At 44.4% G+C, this 18,906-nt stretch overlaps 1 protein-coding gene across 2 annotated transcripts in view; it reads right to left on the bottom strand.

The window, feature by feature from the left end:
* sh3pxd2aa (SH3 and PX domains 2Aa) overlaps positions 1–18,906 on the bottom strand; it is an 822,856-nt gene that overhangs the window by 438,795 nt on the left and 365,155 nt on the right. For both annotated transcript variants that reach the window (XM_068053246.1, XM_068053247.1), the window contains exon 6: positions 16,786–16,814. In XM_068053246.1, coding sequence (XP_067909347.1) covers positions 16,786–16,814 — 29 coding nt within the window. The remainder of the gene's footprint in view (positions 1–16,785; positions 16,815–18,906) is intronic.

The raw sequence follows: 18,906 nt of genomic DNA, 5'->3' as shown, positions 1-18,906 counted from the left end.
GAATAGTAAAAAGGTGGTAAAAGGAGAAGTGGGGCTGATTAGGGACCAGAAAGGGGATTTACACATGAAGGCAGAGGGCATAGCTGAGGTATTAAATGAATACTTTACCAAGGAAGAAAATGCAACCCAGGCAATCTTGAAAGAGGAGGTAAGTCAGACACTAGAGGGGTTTAAAATTGATCATGAGCAGGTATTAGATAAACTGTCTGTACTTAAAATGGATAAAGCACCAGGGCCGAATGAGATGCATCCAAGGATACTGAGGGAAGTGAGGGTGGAAATTGCAGAGGCACTGGCCATAATTTTTCAGTCTTCCTTAGACTCTAGGGTGGTGCCAGAGGACTGGAGAATTGCAAACGTTACACCCTTGTTCAAAATAAGGTGTAAGATAAGCCCAGGAACTACAGGACAGTCAGCTTAAGTTTGGTGGTGGGGAAACTTACAGAAAAAATAATTCGGGACGAAAGCAATAGTCACATGGACAAATTAAGGTTAATTAAGGAAAGCCAGCATGGATTTCTTAAGGGAAAATCATGTTTAACTAACTTGCTGGAGATTTTTAAGGAGGTAACAGAGAGAGTTGATGAGGGCAATGCTGTTGATGTGGCGTACATGGACTTTCAAAAGTTGTTTGATACAGTGCCACACGACTTGTGAGCAAACTTATAGCTCATGGAATAAAAGGGACAGTAGCAACATGGATACGAATTTGGCTGAGTGACAGGAAACAAAGAGTAGTGGTTAATGGATGTTTTTCGAGCTGGAGGAAGGTTTGTAGTGGAGTTCCCCAGGGATCAGTGTTGGGACCCTTGCTTTTCCTGATATATACTAATGACCTAGACATTGGTGTACAGGGCACAATTTCAAAGTTTACAGATGATATGAAACTTGGAAGCATTGTGAACTTTGAGGAGGATAGTGTAGAACTTCAAAAGGACATAGACAAGTTGGTGGAATGGGGAGACAGGTAGCAGATGAAGTTCAATGCAGAGAAATGTGAAGTGATTCATTTTGGTAGAAAGAACATGAAAAGACAATATAAAATAAAGGGTACAATTCTAAAGGGGGTGCAGGAGCAGAGGGACTTCGGTGTATACGTGCATAAGTCATTGAAGGTAGCAGCACAGGTTGAGAGAGCAGTTAATAAAGCACAAGTGTCCTGGGCTTTATTAATAGGAGCATAGAGTACAACAGCAAAGAAGTTATGTTGAAATAAAAACAAGAAATGCTGGAAATACACAGCAGGTCTGGCAGCATCTGTGGAGAGAGCAGCAGAGTTAACATTTCAGGTCAATGACCCTTTATCAGAAGTTATGTTGAACTTGTATAAGACACTAGATCGGCCTCATCTGGAGTATTGCGTCCAGTTCTGGGTGCCGCACTTTAGGAAAGACGTGAGGGCATTGGAGAGAGTACAGAAAAGATTCACGAGAGCATTTCCAGGGATGAGGAATTTCAGTTATGAAGATAGATTGGAGAAGTTAGGACTGTTTTCCTTGGAAAAGAGAAGGCTGAGAGGTGATTTGATCGAGGTATTCAAAATCATGAGGGGTCTGGACAGAGTAGTTAGAGAGAAACTGTTCCCACTCATGAAAGGATTGAAAACAAGAGGGCACAGATTTAAAGTATTTGGTAAGAGAAGCAAAAATGACATGAGGAAAAACTTTTTCACGCAGCGAGTGGTTAAGGTCTGGAATGCGCTGCCTGAGAACGTGGTGGAGGCAGGTTCAATTGAAGCATTCGTAAGGGAATTAGACAGTTATATGAAAAGGAAGAATGTGCAGGGTTACGGGGAGGAAGTAGGGAAATGGAACTGAGGGAGTTGCTCTTTTAGAGAGCCAGTGCAGACATGATGGGCCGAATGGCCTCCTTCTGAGCTGTAACAATTCTGTGAAATGTGGAGACTAAAACTGCACACAGTATTCCAGGTGCAGTCTCACCAAAGCCCTGCACAATTTTAGTCAGACTTCTTTATTCCGTTACTCCAATCCCCTTGCAATAAAAACCAACATGCCATTTGCCTTCCTAATAGCCTGCTGCATCTGCATGTTGACTTTGTTCGTCCCTTGTACGAGTACCCCCAAGATTGTCTGCACATCAACACTTACAAGTTTCACACCTTTTAAAAAAATTCCGCTTTTCTATTTTACAAACAAAGTGATCAACTTAACACTTCCCTACATTATACTCCATTTGCCATCTTGCTGCCCACACACTTAACCTGTCTATATCTCTTTGCAGCCTCTCTATGTCCTCCCCGCAGCTTACCTTTCCACCAAGCTTTGTATCATCAGCAAACTTAGATACATTACTCTCTGTCTCTTCATCCAAGTCATTAATATAGAGTGTAAATAGCAGAGGTCCCAGTACTGATCCTTGCGGCACCCCACTATTCACTGCCTGCCAACTTGAAAATGCCTCATTTATGCTCACTGTCTGCTTCCTGTCTGTTAACCAATCCTCTATCCACGCGAATATATTACCCCCAACACCATGAACTGTTATCTGGCTTATTAACCTTTTGTGTGGCACCTTATCGAATGCCTTTTGAAAATCCAGGTATACTACATCTACTGGGTCCCCTTTTCCCAATTAGTTACATCCTCAAAAAACTCTAATAAAATTTGTCAAACAGAATTTCTCTTTAGTAAAACCAGGCTGACTTGTTCTAATCATACTAGGCCTTTCCAAGTGCAATGTTAAGACTTCTTTCATAACAGTTTCCAGCATCTACCCAATGACTGATGTTAGGCTAACTGACCTGTAGTTCCCTGTTTTCTCTCCACCTCCTTTCTTGAAAAGCGGCGTAACATTTGCCAACTTCCAATCTAAGGAATTTTGGAAAATCAAAGCCAGCACATCCACTATCTCTGCAGTTATCTCTTTTAGAACCCTAGGATGTAGGGACTTGTCAGATTTCACTCCCTCAAGTTCAGTACTATTAGTCCCAGGAAGGAACTTAAGCCAGGAGTCAGGAGGGCTAAAAGGGGTCATAAAAAGTCATTGGCAAACAGGATTAAAGAGAATCCCGAGGCTTTTAATACATATATAAAGAGCCAGGGAAAGGGTGGACCCACTCAAAGATAGAGGAGGGAATCTATGTGTGGAGCCAGAGGAAATGGGCGAGGTACTAAATGAGTACTTTACATCAGTATTCACCAAAGGAGGAGGTGTTGGGCATCTTGCAAAGCATGAAGGTAGATAAGTCCCCAGGGCCTGATGGGATCTACCCCAGAATACTGAGTGAGGCAAGGGAAGAAATTGCTGGGGCCTTGACAGAAATCATTGTATCAAAGAACAAAGAACAGTACAGCACAGGAACAGGCCATTCGGCCCTCCAAGCCTGCGCCGATCTTGATGCCTGCCTAAACTAACACCTTCTGCACTTCCGGGGCCCATATCCCTCTATTCCCTTCCAATTGGGCGGCACAGCGGCGCAGTGGTTAGCACCGCAGCCTCAGAGCTCCAGCGACCCGGGTTCAATTCTGGGTACTGCCTGTGTGGAGTTTGCAAGTTCTCCCTGTGTCTGTGTGGGTTTCCTCCAGGTGCTCCGGTTTCCTCCCACATGCCAAAGACTTGCAGGTTGACAGGTTAATTGGCCATTATAAATTGCCCCTAGTATAGGTAGGTGTACGGAAATATAGGGAAAGGTGGGGATGTGGTAGGAATATGGGATTAGTGTAGGATTAGTATAAATAGGTGGTTGATGGTTGGCACAGACTCGGTGGGCCGAAGGGCCCGTTTCAGTGCTGTATCTCTAAACTAAAAAACTATTCATATATTTGTCAAGATGTGTCTTAAATGTCGCTATCATATCTGCTTCCACCACCTCCCCTGGCAGCAGTTTCCAGGCACTCACCACCCTCTGTGTCAAAAACTTGCCTCGCACATCCCCTCTAAACTTTGCCCCTCGCACCTTAAACCTATGTCCCCGAGTAACTGACTCTTCCACCCTGCGAAAAAACATTCTGAATATCCACTCTGTCCATGCCGCTCATAACTTTGTAAACCTCTATCATGTCGCCCCTCCACCCCCGTCGTTCCAGTGAAAACAAACCGAGTTTTTCCAACCTCTCCTCATAGCTAATGCCCTCCACACCAGGCAACATCCTGGTAAACCTCCTCTGTACCCTGTCCAAAGCCTCCACGTCCTTCTGGTAGTGTGGCGACCAGAATTGCACGCAATATTCTAAGTGTGGCCTAACTAAGGTTCTGTACAGCTGCAGCATGACTTACCAATTTTTATACTCTATGCCCCGACCGATGAAGGCAAGCATGCCGTATGCCTTCTTGACTACCTTATCCACCTGCGTTGCCACTTTCAGTGACCTGTGGACCTGTATGCCCAGATCTCTCTGCCTGTCAATATTCCTAAGGGTTCTGCCATTTACTGTATACCTCCCACCTGCATTATACCTTCCAAAATGCATTACCTCACATTTGTCCAGATTAAACTCCATCTGTCATTTCTCCGCCCAAGTCTCCAACCGATCTATATCCTGCTGTATCCTCTGACAATCCTCATCATTATCCGCAACGCCACCAACCTTTGTGTCGTCCGCAAACTTACTAATCAGACCAGCTACATTTTCCTCCAAATCATTTATATATACTACAAACAGAAAAGGTCCCAGCACTGATCCCTGCGGAACACCACTAGTCACATCCCTCCATTCAGAAAAACACCCATCCACTGTTACCCTCTGACTTCTGTGACTGAGCCAGTTCTGTATCCATCTTGCCAGCTCACCTCTGATCCCGTGTGACTTCACCTTTTTCATCAGTCTGCCATGCGGGACCTTGTCAAAGGCTTTACTAAAGTCCACCGCCCTTCTCATCAATCATCTTCGTCACTTCCTCAAAAAACTCAATCAAATTAGTAAGACACGACCTCCCCTTCACAAAACCATGCTGTCTCTCGCTAATAAGTTTGTTTGTTTCCAAATGGGAGTAAATCCTGTCCCGAATAATCCTCTCTAATAGTTTCCCTACCACTGACGTAAGGCTCACCGGCCTATAATTTCCTGGATTACCCTTGCCACCCTTCTTAAACAAAGGAACAACATTGGCTATTCTCCAGTCCTTTGGGACCTCACCTGTAGCCAATGAGGATGCAAAGATTTCTGTCAAGGCCCCAGCAATTTCTTCCCTTGCCTCCCTCAGTATTCTGGGGTAGATCCCATCAGGCCCTGGGGACTTATCTACCTTAATGCTTTGCTAGACACCCAATACCTCCTCCTTTTTGATAATGAGATGACTAAGACTACCTGCACTCCCTTCCCTATGCTCATCATCCACCAAGCCCTTCTCTTTGGTGAATACGGATGCAAAGTACTCATATTTCCTCAACCATTTCCTCTGGCTCCACGCATAGATTCCCATCTCTGTCCTTGAGTGGGCCAACCCTTTCCCTGGTTACCCTCTTGCTCTTTATATATGTATAAAAAGCCTTGGGATTTTCCTAATCCTGTTTGCCAATTACTTTTCACGATCCTTTTTAGCCCTCCTAACTCCTTGCTTAAGTTCCTTCCTGCTGTCTTTATATTCCTCAAGTGCTTCATCTGTTCCTAGCCTTCTAGCGCTTACAAATGTTTCCTTTTTCTTTTTGACCAGGCTCACAATATCCCGTGTTATCCAAGCTTCCCGAAACTTGCCAAACTTGTCTTTCTTCCTCACAGGAACATGCTGGTCCTGGATTCTAATCAACTGACGTTTGAAAGACTCCCACATGTCAGATGTTGATTTACCCTCAAACAGCCGCCCCCAATCTAAATTCTTCAGTTCCTGCCTAATATTGTTATAATTAGCCTTCCCCCAATTTCGCACCTTCACCCGTGGACTTCTTTTGGGCCTCCTTATCTCGAGAGACAATGGATACGCGCCTGGAGGTGGTCAGTGGTTTGTGAAGCAGCGCCTGGAGTGGCTATAAAGGCCAATTCTGGAGTGACAGGCTCTTCCACAGGTGCTGCAGAGAAATTTGTTTGTTGGGGCTGTTGCACAGTTGGCTCTCCCCTTGCGCCTCTGTCTTTTTTCCTGCCAACTACTAAGTCTCTTCGACTCGCCACAATTTAGCCCTGTCTTTATGGCTGCCCGCCAGCTCTGGCGAATGCTGGCAACTGACTCCCACGACTTGTGATCAATGTCACACGATTTCATGTCACGTTTGCAGACGTCTTTATAACGGAGACATGGACGGCCGGTGGGTCTGATACCAGTGGCGAGCTCGCTGTACAATGTGTCTTTGGGGATCCTGCCATCTTCCATGCGGCTCACATGGCCAACCCGTGGACTACTCTTATCCTTATCCACAAGTACCTTAAAACTTAGGGAATTATGGTCACTGCTCCCGAAATGCTCCCCCACTGAAACTTCGACCACCTGGCCGGGCTCATTCCCCAATACCAGGTCCAGAATGGCCCCATCCCTAGTTGGACTATCTACATATTGTTTCAAGAAGCCCTCCTGGATGCTCCTCACAAATTCTGCCCCATCCAAGCCCCTAGCACTAAGTGACTCCCAGTCAATATTGGGGAAGTTAAAATCACCCACCACTACAACCCTGTTACCTTTACATCTTTCCAAAATCTGTCTACATATCTGCTCCTCTACCTCCCACTGGCTGTTGGGAGGCCTGTAGTAAACCCCCAACATCGTGACTGCACCCTTCCTATTCCTGAGCTCCACCCATATTGCCTCGCTGCATGAACTCTCTGAGGTGTCCTCCCGCAGTACAGCTGTGATATTCTCCTTAACCAGTAATGCAACTCCCCCACCCCTTTTACAACCCCCTCTTTCCCGCCTGAAGCTTCTGAAGCCTGGAACATTTAGCTGCCAATCCTGCCCTCCCCTCAATCAAGTCTCTGTAATAGCAACAACATCATATTTCCAAGTACTAATCCAAGCTCTAAGTTCATCTGCCTTACCTGTTATACTTCACGCATTGAAACAAACGCGCTTCAGACCACCAGTCTGTGCTCAGCAACATCTCCCTGCCTGCTCTTCCTCTTAGTCCTTCTGGCCTTATTTACTATGTCCTCCTCATTTATTTCACTAGCTGTCCTACTGCACTGGTTCCCACCCACCTGCCACACTAGTTTAAACCCTCCCGAGTGACGCTAGCAAACCTTGCAGCCAGGATATTAATGCCCTTCCAGTTTAGATGCAACCTGTCCTTCTTGTACAGGTCCCATCTGTCCCTGAAGAGAGCTCAATGGTGCAGATATCTGAAACCCTCCCTTCTACACCAGCTGCTCAGCCACGTGTTTAGCTGCACTATCTTCCTATTTCTAGCCTCACTGGCACGTGACACAGGGAGTAATCCAGAGATGACAACGCTAGAGGTCCTGTTTTTTTAAACTTACGACCTAACTCCCTAAACTTCCCCTGCAGGACCACATCACTCTTCCTGCCTATGTCGTTGGTACCGATGTGTACCACAACCTCTGGCTGTTCACCCTCCACCTTCAGAATGCCCTCTGTCCATTCAGAGACATCCTCATTGGCTACAGGTGAGGTCCCAGAGGACTGGAGAATAGCCAATGTTGTTCCTTTGTTTAAGAAGGGTGGCAAGGATAATCCAGGAAATTATAGGCCGGTGAGCCTTACATGGCAGGGAAATTATTAGAGAGGATTCTTCAGGACAGGATTTACTCCCATTTGGAAACAAATGAACTTATAGAGAGAGACAGCATGGTTTTGTGAAGGGGAGATCGTGTCTCACTAACTTGATTGAGTTTTTTGAGGAAGTGACGAAGATGATTGACGAAGGAAGGCCAGTGGATGTTGTCCACATGGACTTCAGTAAAGCCTTTGGCAAGGTCCCTCACGGCAGACCGGTACAAAAGGTGAAGTCACACGGGATCAGAGGTGAGCTGGCAAGATGGATACAGAGCTGGCTCGGTCATAGAAGACAGAGGGTAGCAGTGGAAGGATGCTTTTCTGAATGGAGGGCTGTGACCAATGGTGTTCCTCAGGGATCAATTATATATAAATGATTTGGAGGAAAATGTCTGATTAGTAAGTTTGCAGACGACACAAAGTTTGGTGGAGTTGCAGATAGTGATGAGGATTGTCAAAGGATACAGCAGGATATAGATCGGTTGGAGACTTGGGCGGAGAAATGGCAGATGGAGTTTAATCCGGACAAATGTGAGGTAATGCATTTTGGAAGGTCAAATACAGGTGGAAAGTATACAGTAAATGGCAGAACCCTTAGGAGTATTGACAGGCAGACGGGCGTACAGGTCCACAGGTCACTGAAAGTGGCAACGCAGGTGGATAAGGTAGTCAAGAATGCACTAAATTGCTTGCCTTCATCGGTCGGGGCATAGAGTATAAAAATTGGCAAGTCATGCTGCAGCTGTACAGAACCTTAGTTAGGCCACACTTAGAATATTGCGTGCAATTCTGGTCGCCACACTACCAGAAGGACGTGGAGGCTTTGGAGAGGGTACAGAGGAGGCTTACCAGGATGTTGCCTGGTCTGGAGGACATTAGCTATGAGGAGAGGTTGGAAAAACTCGGATTGTTTTCACTGGAACGACGGAGGTGGAGGTGCGAAATGATAGAGGTTTACAAAGTTATGAGCGGCATGGATAGAGTGGATAGTCAGAAGCTTTTTCCCAGGGTGGAAGAGTCAGTTACTCGGGGACATAGGTTTAAGGTGCGAGGGGCAAAGTTTAGAGGGGATGTGGGAGACAAGTTCTTTACACAGAGGGTGGTGAGTGCCTGGAACTTGTTGCCAGGGGAGGTGGTGGAAGCAGATACGATAGCGACATTTAAGAGGCATCTTGACAAATACATGAATCGGATGGGAATCGAGGGATACGGTCCCCGGAAGTGCAGAAGGTTTTAGTTTAGACAGGCATCAAGATCGGCGCCGGCTTGGAGGGCCGAATGGCCTGTTCCTGTGCTGTACTGTTCTTTGTTGTTCTTTGTTTTGTTCTTTGTTCTTTGATAGCAGGGCACTTCAAAAAATTCAAGGTAATCAGGCAGAATCAACATGGTTTTGTGAAAGGGAAAGAGTTTTTTGAAGGAATTGCATGTGCTGTGGAGAAAGGGGAACCGGTAGATGTATAGTACTTAGATTTCCAGAAGGCATTTGATTAGTTTTCCTACCTTTCTTTCCTGTCGTTTGCACTGGAGTGCTGACTTGGGTTGCATTAGAGTGCTAAAGTGGGAGTTTTGTGACTGAGGGAGCTAGGAACTCCTTTCATTTCCGACCTGTCCTCAAAGAGCGTGAGGGAAGCCGGGAGTTTCCAAAGAGAACAGCTGACTGGTCAGTCCTAGTGGGTACTTTTCAAGCAGGATTGAATTGTAAGTCATTGTTTTTGCAAGACTTTGCTGATTTTTTTTTACTATAATAGTCTTCTAAAGTTTTAAACTTAAAGGGTTCAGTCATGGTAGGAGAGCTTAAAGCCGTGGTTTGCTCCTCTTGCTTCATGTGGGAATCCGGGAACATTTCCAGTCCCCGGGACCAGCGTGTGTGCAGAAAGTGTGTCCAGCTGCAGCTCCTGGAAGCTTGGGCTTCAGAGCTGGAATGGCGGCTGGAAACACTGTGGAGCATCCGCAAGTCTGAGAGCATTGTGGATAGCACATATAGAGAGGTGGTCACACCGCAGCTGAAGGGACTTGAGGAAGGGAATGGGTGACCACCAGGCAGTCCAAGAGAATCAGGCAGGTAGTTCAGAAGTCCCCTGGGGTCCCGCTTGCAAATCGGTATTCCATTATGGAGGCTGATGAGGCTGGTTCCTCCAGGGAGTGTGGACAGAGCCAAGCTTCTGGCACCACAAGCAGCCTGTCTGCACAGGAAGGGGGAAAGAGAGGAAGAGCAATAGTAATAGGGGATTCTGTAGTCAAGGGAACAGATAGGCGCAACTGTGGCCGTCAACGTGACTCCAGGATGGTGTGTTGCCTCCCTGGTGGCAGGGTCTGGGATGTCGCTGAACGGCTGCAGGGCATCCTGAAGGGGGAGGGCGATAAGGCAGAGGTCATGGTACATGTTGGTACCAATGACATAGGTAGAAAGAGGGATGAGGTCTTGCATCAAGAATTCAGGGAGTTAGGCAGCAGACTAAAAAGCAGGACCTCTCAGGCTGTAATCTCTGGATTACTCCCAGTGCCACGTGCTAGGAGAATAGCACAGATGAATGCGTGGCTTAAGGGTTGGTGCATGAGGGAAGGTTTTAGATTCCTGGATCACTGGGACCGTTTCTGGGGAAGGTGGGACCTGTACAAGAGGGACAGTCTACATCTGAATCAGAGGGGGACTAACATCCTTGTGGGCGGGTTTGCTAGTGCTGTTGGGAGGAGTTTAAACTAATTTGGCAGGGGGAGGGGATGCAGACTCCTAGCAGAATAGGGACACAGCTAAACACAGGAAAGCAAACAAGTCAGAGGGAATACAACGGAAGTAAGTTTCAAGGGAGTAAGACCAGGATGGATGGCCCCTACTTTAATGCCAGGAGTATTACAGGTATAATGGATGAGTTAAGGGCAAGGATTGACACGTGGATTGTGATATAGTAGCCATCACGGAGACATGGTTGAGGGAGGGGCAGGATTGGCAGCTCAATATCCCGGGATATAGAGTCTTCAGGTGAGACAGAGGAGGGGGTAAAAGAGGAGGGGGCATTGCAATATTAGTTAAGGAGTCAGTTACTGCAGTAAGGAGAGATGATATCTTGGAGGGGACATCAAATGAAGCTTTATGGGTGGAGTTTAGGAATAAAAAAGGGACAGCCACATTGTTAGGTGTTTATTATAGACCCCCAGATAGTCAGTGGGAAATTGAGGAGCAAATATGTGCGCAATTCGCAGAGGTGTGTAAAATTAATAATAGGGTAATTATATTAGGTGATTTCAACTTTCCCAACATTAATTGGGATAGTCATCGTGTTAAGGGCTTAGATGGAGTGGAGTTCTTAACTTTTTAGCTCAATATGTAGAGGATCCAACAAGGGAGGGTGCAGTGCTGGACCTAATTCTGGGGAATGAAGCCAGACAGGTGGTTGATGTGTTCGTGGGGAAGCATTTTGGTGATAGCGACCACAACATGGTACAATTTAAGCTTGTTATGGAGAAAGAAATAGACAAGTTGCAAAAAAAAGGTTTTGGATTGGGGGAGAGCGAATTTTAGTAAAATAAGGCAGGATCTGGCCAAGGTAGACTGGAAAGAGTTACTTGTCGGGAAATCTACAGAAGAGCAGTGGGGGGCATTCAAAAAGGAAATGGGGAGGTTACAGGCCCAACATGTTCCCTCTAGGGTAACAGGTAGGAGCAACAAGCCCAGAGAACCATGGATGACTAGAAACATTCAGGGTACGATGAGAAGGAAAAGAGAGGCTTTTAGCAAATACAAGGAGAGCAAATCAACGGAAGCATTAGTGGAGTACAGAAAGTGTAGGATGGAGCTGAAGAAAGCAATTAGGAGAGCAAAGAGGGGATATGAGAAAACTCTGGCTGGTAAAAGTAGGGAAAATCCCAAGATATTCTATAAGTATATCAATGGGAAGAGGATAACCAGGGAAAGAGTAGGACCCATTAGGGACCAAGGGGAAAATCTGTGGGTGGAGCCAGGGGACATTGGTAAGGTGTTGAATGAATACTTCACATCTGTCTTCACCCAAGAGAATGAGGATGTAGATATGGAACTCAGAGAGAGACTGTGAGGTTCTTGAGCAAATTGTCATAGGGAGTGACAAGGTATTGGAGGTTTTGGCAGGCTTAAAAGTGGACAAATCTCCAGGTCTGGACGATTTGTGTCCCAGGATGCTGTGGGAGGCGAGGGTGGAGATTGCAGGGGCTCTGACCCTAATTTTTAATTCATCTCTGGCCACGGGGAAGGTGCCAGAGGACTGGAGAACAGTGCCACTATTTAAGAAAGGTTGTCGAGATAAGCCAGGGAACTATAGACCAGTGAGTCTCACGTCAGTGGTAGGGAAACTATTGGAGAAACTTCTGAAGGAGAGAATCTATCTCCACTTGCAGAGGCAAAATTTGATTCGGAATAGTCAGCATGGCTTTATCAGAAGAAAGTCATGCCTAATAAATTTGATTGAATTTTTTGAGCATGTGACCAGGTGTGTAGATGAAGGTAGTGCAGTTGATGTAGTTTCCATGGATTTCAGCAAATCTTCTGACAAGGTCCCACATGGGAGACTTATCAAGAAAGCAAATGCACATGGGATACAGGGTAACTTGATAAGGTGGATTCAAAATTGGCTTAGCTGTCGGAAACAGAGTGATGACAGACAGCTGGTTTAGTGACTGGAAGCTAGTGTCCAGTGGCGTACCACAGGGATCTGTGCTGGGTCCCCTATTGTTTGTCATTTATATAAACGACATAGATGACTATGTGGGGGGTAGGATCAGTAAGTTCGCGGATGACACAAAGATTGGCTGAGTGGTTAACAGTGAGGTTGAGTGTCTTGGGTTACAGGAAGATATAGATGGGATGGTCAAATGGGCAGAAAAGTGGCAGATGGAATTTAACCCTGAAAAGTGTGAGGTGAGACACTTTGGAAGAAGTAATGTGACATGGAAGTATTCAATGAATGGGCTGACACTGGGAATTTCCAAGGAACAAAGGGACCTAGGCGTGTTTATCCATAGATCTCTGAAGGCAGAAGGGCAGGTTAATAGGGTGGTGAAAAAGGCATATGGGACACTTGCCTTTATCAATCGAGGCATAGATTACGAAAGCAGGGAGGTCATGTTGGAGTTGTACAGAACTTTGGTAAGGCCACAGCCGGAGTACTGTGTGCAATTCTGGACGCCACATTGTGGGAAGGATGTGATTGCATTGGATGGGGTGCAGAGGCGATTCACCAGGATGTTGCCTGGGATGGAATATTTAAGCTATGAAGAGAGGTTGGATAGGCTTGGCTTGTTTTCGCTGGAGCAGAGAAGACTGAGGGGTGACCTGATCGAGGTGCACAAGATTATGGGGGCATGGACAGCGTGGATAGGGAGCAGCTGTTCCCCTTAGTTGAAGGGTCAGTTACGAGGGGACACAAGTTTAAAGTGAGGGGCAGGAGGTTTAAGGGGGATTTGAGGAAGAACTTTTTTACCCACAGGGTGGTGATGGTCTGGAATGCACTGCCTGGGAGGGTGGTAGAGGCAGGTTGTCTCACATCCTTTAAAAAGTACCTGTATGAGCACTTGGCACGTCATAACACTCAAGGCTATGGGCCAAGTGCTGGCAAATGGGATTAGGTAGACAGGTCAGGTGTCTTTAATGCATCGGTGCAGACTCGATGGGCCGAAGGGCCTCTTCTGCACTGTATTATTCTGTGATTCTGTGAAGTTGCCACATCAAAGGTTACTGCGGAAAATAAAAGCTCATGGTGTAGGGGGTAACAATCTGGACAGAAGATTGGCTAGCTAACAGGAAACAGAGAGTAAGCATGAATGGGTCATTTTCAGGTTGGCAAGATGTAACGAGTGGTGTGCCACAGGGATCTGTGCTGGGTCCCCAACTTTTTACAATTTATATCAATGACTTGGATAAAGGGATCGAAGGTTTGGTTGCTAAATTCGCTGATGACACAAAGATAGGTAGGAAAGAAAGTTGTGAAGAGGTCATGAGGCTACAAAGGGATATAGATAGGTTAAGTGAGTGGGCAAAGATCTGGCAAATGGAGTATAATGTGGGAAAATGTGAAATTGTCCATTTTGGCAGGAAGAATAAAAAAGAAGCATATTATCTAAATGGTGAGAGATTGCAGTGCTCTGAGATGCAGAGGGATCTGGGTGTCCTAGTGCATGAATCACAAAAGGTTAGTATGCAGGATTAGCAAGTAATTAGGAAAGGTAATAGAATATTATCGTTCATTGAATACAGAAGTAGGGAGGTTATGCTTCAGTTATGCAGGGCATTGGCAAGACCACATCTGGAATACTGTGTCCAATATCAGTCTCCTTATTTAAGGAAAGAGGTAAATGCGTTGGAAGTAGTTCAGAGAAGTTTACTAAACTAATATCTGAAATGGGTGTCTTTGAGGAAAGGTTGGACAGGCTCGGCTTATATCCGCTGGAGTTTAGAAGAGTAAGAGGCGACTTGATTGAAACATATGAGATCCTGAGGGGTGTTGACAGGGTGGATGTGAAAAGGATGTTTCCTCTTGTGGGAGAATCTAGAACTAGGGGTCACTGTTTAAAAGACAGAGATGAAGAGAAAGTTTTCTCTCAGAGGGTTGTGACTCTTTGGAACTCTCTTCCTCAAAAGGTGGTGGAGGCAGAGTCTTTGAATATTTTTAAGGCAGAGGTAGATAAATTCTTGATAAGCAAGGAGGTGAAAGGTTATTGGAAGTAGGTGGGAATGTGGAGTTGAGGTTACAATCAGATCAGCCATGATCTTGTTGAATGGCGGAGCAGGCTCAAGGGACGAGTGGCCTACTCTTGCTCCTAATTCGTATGTTCGTATGTAAGTGTGAGAGGGGCCACAGCAGATATGGTATGGAGTGAGGCCATGAAGGGTTTTTAAAGACAAGGACTAGAAATTTATATTTAATGCATTCTCAGTAACAATCGCAACAGGTTCTTGGTGAAGCACAGAAGAGTAAAGAAAGACAGACCTGCATTTCTATAGCATCTTTCACAACTTTAGAACATCCCAAAACATTTACAGCCAATTAGGTGCTTTTGAAGTGTAGTCATTGTTGTAATGTAGGAAACGTGGCAGCTCATTTGTGCATAGCAAGCTCCCACAAAAATGAAATAAATGACTAGATAATCTTTTACAAGTATTGGTTGAAGGATAAACGTTGGCCAGGACACCAGGAGAATTCCCCTGCTCCTCTTCAAACAGTGCAGTGGGATCTTTGTTTAATGCCTCATCTGATAGATGGCATCGCCAGTATTGCAGCACTTCCTCAGTACTGCACTAGAAGTGTTAGTCTAGATTATGGGCTCAAGGCTCTGGAGTGGGGTTTGAACCCACGACCTTCTGACTCAGGGAGGGTGAGTGGCCACTGAACCAAGGCTGACACCGTGCTACTGTGCCTATGAGGTAGAAACAGTAGCACACCAATGCTGGAGCAAACCTAAATAACAATCCAATCGCATTATAATATAAATCCTATTTCAAGATGGCAGAATGCACAGTAGCACAAATACAAAGTTTCAGAAGGTGTACCATAAAAATATACTTCAGCTTTGTCTATTTCTGCCTTACACAACTGTAGAAATGAATATTAAATACCTGCTCTGTACTGAGTTAGATGGCCTCAACCAGGGCAGCCTGTGAGGGCATTGGTATTGGTCTCCCTCTCTGGGATTGGGAAAGAAAACAATCTGCCAGGAAGGTATACAGTGGGAATAAAGCAAAATACTGCAGATGCTGGAAATCTGAAACAAAAACAAGAAATGCTGGAAATACTCAGCAGATCTGGCAGCATCTATGAAGAGAGGAGCAGAGTTAACATTTCAGGTCAGTGCCCCTTCATCAGAACTAGCAGATATTAGAAATGTGAAAGGTTTTAAGCAAGTAAAGCGGGGGTGGGCCAACAGATAACAAAGGAGAAGGTATAGATAGAACAAGGTCACAAAGAATAACTGACCAGAAGGTCATGGAGGGTCATTGACCCGAAACGTTAACTCTGCTTCTCTTTCCACAGATGCTGCCAGGCCTGCTGAGTGGTTCCAGCATTTCTTGCAAACAATATGTTAATGGTGTGTTGAAAGCCAAAGCATTACAGATAGGGTGTTAATGGACTGAAAACTGAACAGCCACAAGTACAAACGTGAAAAAAGACAGTGGGTGGGCAAACTGAACAAACTAAGATAAAATAAAATAAACACAAAGAGGAAATAAAAATGCTACACATAGCCCAGAATCTCAAGTCAACAAAATCCAAAACATTTTGGGATGATGTGTAAAGTATAGGATTTAACACAATGAACTCTGATTTAATGGAAAGGTTTATCTCCCCTTAATTTGAATAAAAGCTGCAAAAGCAACACTGAAGTAAAACTACAGTAACCACCTGTAATAAAAACAAGAGCATCAGCTATATGCACTGAACATGAAAAGAGTTAAATTTGCACACTTTATACTCCACAAGCTTTCAAACTCTCAGTTGGTTTCCCAAGGTGGCATATTGTGAAAGTGACAAAGTGTTCACCATGAAAGGATGCATTGGGAACTCTTCTCCCTGTGTTCACTGTTAGAGAGTTACTCAGAATTTGAACGCTGGCCTTTCCTAAATCTCGGCGTTGTGTAATTTGTAGCTTTCACAGGCTGTCATTCATAACATAGGCGAAAATGAGCACCATGCAATCCCAGCCCAACCTTCACCAATCCAATCTTAGCAACAAGCTTCAAAAGGAACTGGACACTTCTGGAGCAGTTTCTGGCACAATTACATTGATGCAGTACTCAACTTTGGTCAATTCTGGAGAATATAAAGGAATGAGGCAGCTAACAATTTGTTTTGAGAGCATGCCTGCCACACAGCTCTGGAAGGGGAAATGCTGCTGAACTTCACTTTGCAGGATTCATACAGTTTCAATCATTTTCAGGTCCACACACACAATTTATTTGAGTTATCCAGCTAAGTACGGAAAATAATTCGGCCAGCTTTGTCTGTTAGCTTCTGCCTTCAAAGTTGAGCTGGTGCAATCACCTGCTGGTGCTGCTGCCTGTTTTGTGGTCAACAGCTGACTAGTATGCTGATTTTCTGCATCCATTATTGGCTACTTCCTTCGGACATTCATCTTGAACATCACTACTTTTTAATGGCAAGACTGCGCTGCATATAAAATTATCAGAAAAAAAATGCTTACCTGATTTCTTCCTCATCCCTCCACATTCTCTGTAAAACAAACAGCAGCACAGAGACATGATTAGTGGTGAGGAAGGTGGGACCTGAGCTTGTACCTGCAGCTCTCCCCACTTTCTCTCCTTATTCATCATTCAAACACAGGGCGAGACTGAGGAAAATCTGACTGCAGTACATTGAGAACCAGCAAGCAAGAAGAAAAATAGCTCAACTGCCCCAACAGGCATTGTGGGATCATGTGATCTGCTTTGAGATCATACCATCTACTATTTAAAGGGGCTTGTGCTTGCTCTATTCATTAAATATCTAATTCCTCCAATAACAAATTACTTATAAATATTTAGTGGGCTTCAAAATGCCGTGTTCAGTGTAAAACTCAGTGTTAAAACCTGCAGCTTTTGAGGAGACAAATTAAATAATCTTGTATTTGTGAGACAGCAGAACCCAGTCTGGAACGGTGCTTTATATTCCAGCAACTGGATAGGATCACTCAGAGATGAAATCTGCTGTCAGAGTTAAACAGTGAAATGGCAAAGAAATAAATACCCAGTTCTCCCTGATGACAAGGGTTGAAATATCAAAATGCATCTGAAAGTTTAGAGAGAATATCCAAGGGATCAATTCAAATCCTAAATAATGGAACAAATCATCTTTTAACTCTCTGCACTATTCTCTCTATAAATTGGTTAATTGTAATACACTTGAACATGACTGTGCAACTACTGACTCGGAGAATGGATCTCATTGTGACAGAGCTCCAAGCTGCCTGTCTCCAGAATTTCATGCCCCAAAGCTAAAGTCTCGTAATGGCACTGGCCTCCCATTATTTGCTTGCTCCAGTCAAAGCAGCTCTCTGTTCCCAATATGTGGTATACTATAGAGACAGGGTTTTATTCAGCGTCTAAATATCAATGTGAATGCTCAGGCATTCAACAATAACCATTAGATGGAAAGGCAAGACTTCTCACAGAACACCACTCTCCTACTGTGTCCCAGGTTGCTGAATAGCACTTGCCATGATGGCACCCAATTATACTCCAGTCTCTAACTTCCCTACTTTGTTGGTTGGTAAAAAAAGTCAGGTGGTCTTTGGGATACAGTGATAAGCATATTAAACTGTTTAAAAAGATAGACTGATCGCTAAAAACTAGGATCATCAAAATATGTTTCAACCACAACCCGTAGTACTGGATCAGTGAAATCTAGTGATAGTCACTATACCAGTGCACCACATGGAGGAATGATGGAGCAGTGAAATCAGATTGAAATATCAAAATGCATCTGAAGATTCACAGAGAACATCCAATCCAAGGGATCAATTCAAATCCTAAATAATGGAACAAGTCATCTTTTAACTCTCTGCACTATTCTCTCTATAAATTGGTTAATTGTAATACACTTGAACATGACTGTGCAACTACTGACTAGGAGAATAGATCTCATTGTGACAGAGCTCCAAGCTGCCTGTCTCCAGAATTTCATGCCCCAAAGCTAAAGTCTTTTGTAATGGCACTGACCTCCCATTATCTGTTTGCTCCAGTCAGAAAACACAGAAGGTGGCCATTCAGCTCATTGAATATGTTTCAACTCTTCTGAAATATTGTCAGTTAGATGGCATTTGCTGCAGAATGGTTTCAGAAATATTGGTATCCAGATGATTCAAGAACAATTCACTGACTAATACTCTAATGTATGATATTCTTTCGCTACCTATGACAGACCTGTAATCAGTCACTAAAGTAAGGTAAATTTAGGATGAAAAATATTTAATTTTATATTAGAGATATCAATAGATGCAAGAGAGTAAGATAGAGCTAGATAAACAAATTCACAGACTGAACTATTTAGAAAAGGCATCATCCAGCTCTTTAGAATGATGACAACATTGGATTATACAAATATACATATGCAAATTATTCAACTTAATCAGTCAAATGCAATCCTACGACTGCCAGCGAAAGATCAGTTTTAAAGGATAAGGAGGAAATACTTTCACGAAAGGCCTTTCCTGTTTCTCCCTCGCTCCCTAAAAAATAAATCAGCAAAATTCCAGGATATCAATCTAATTTCATCATGCATATTCAATTATCTTCCAATAATAACATGTCTACGCTCCTAACTAGAT

Source organism: Heterodontus francisci, chromosome 20, assembly GCF_036365525.1.
Source record: "Heterodontus francisci isolate sHetFra1 chromosome 20, sHetFra1.hap1, whole genome shotgun sequence".
Classification (NCBI taxonomy): Eukaryota; Metazoa; Chordata; class Chondrichthyes; order Heterodontiformes; family Heterodontidae; genus Heterodontus; species Heterodontus francisci.
The sequence above is the reverse complement of the archived record's forward strand: the minus strand, read 5'-3'. Positions and strand labels throughout refer to the sequence as shown.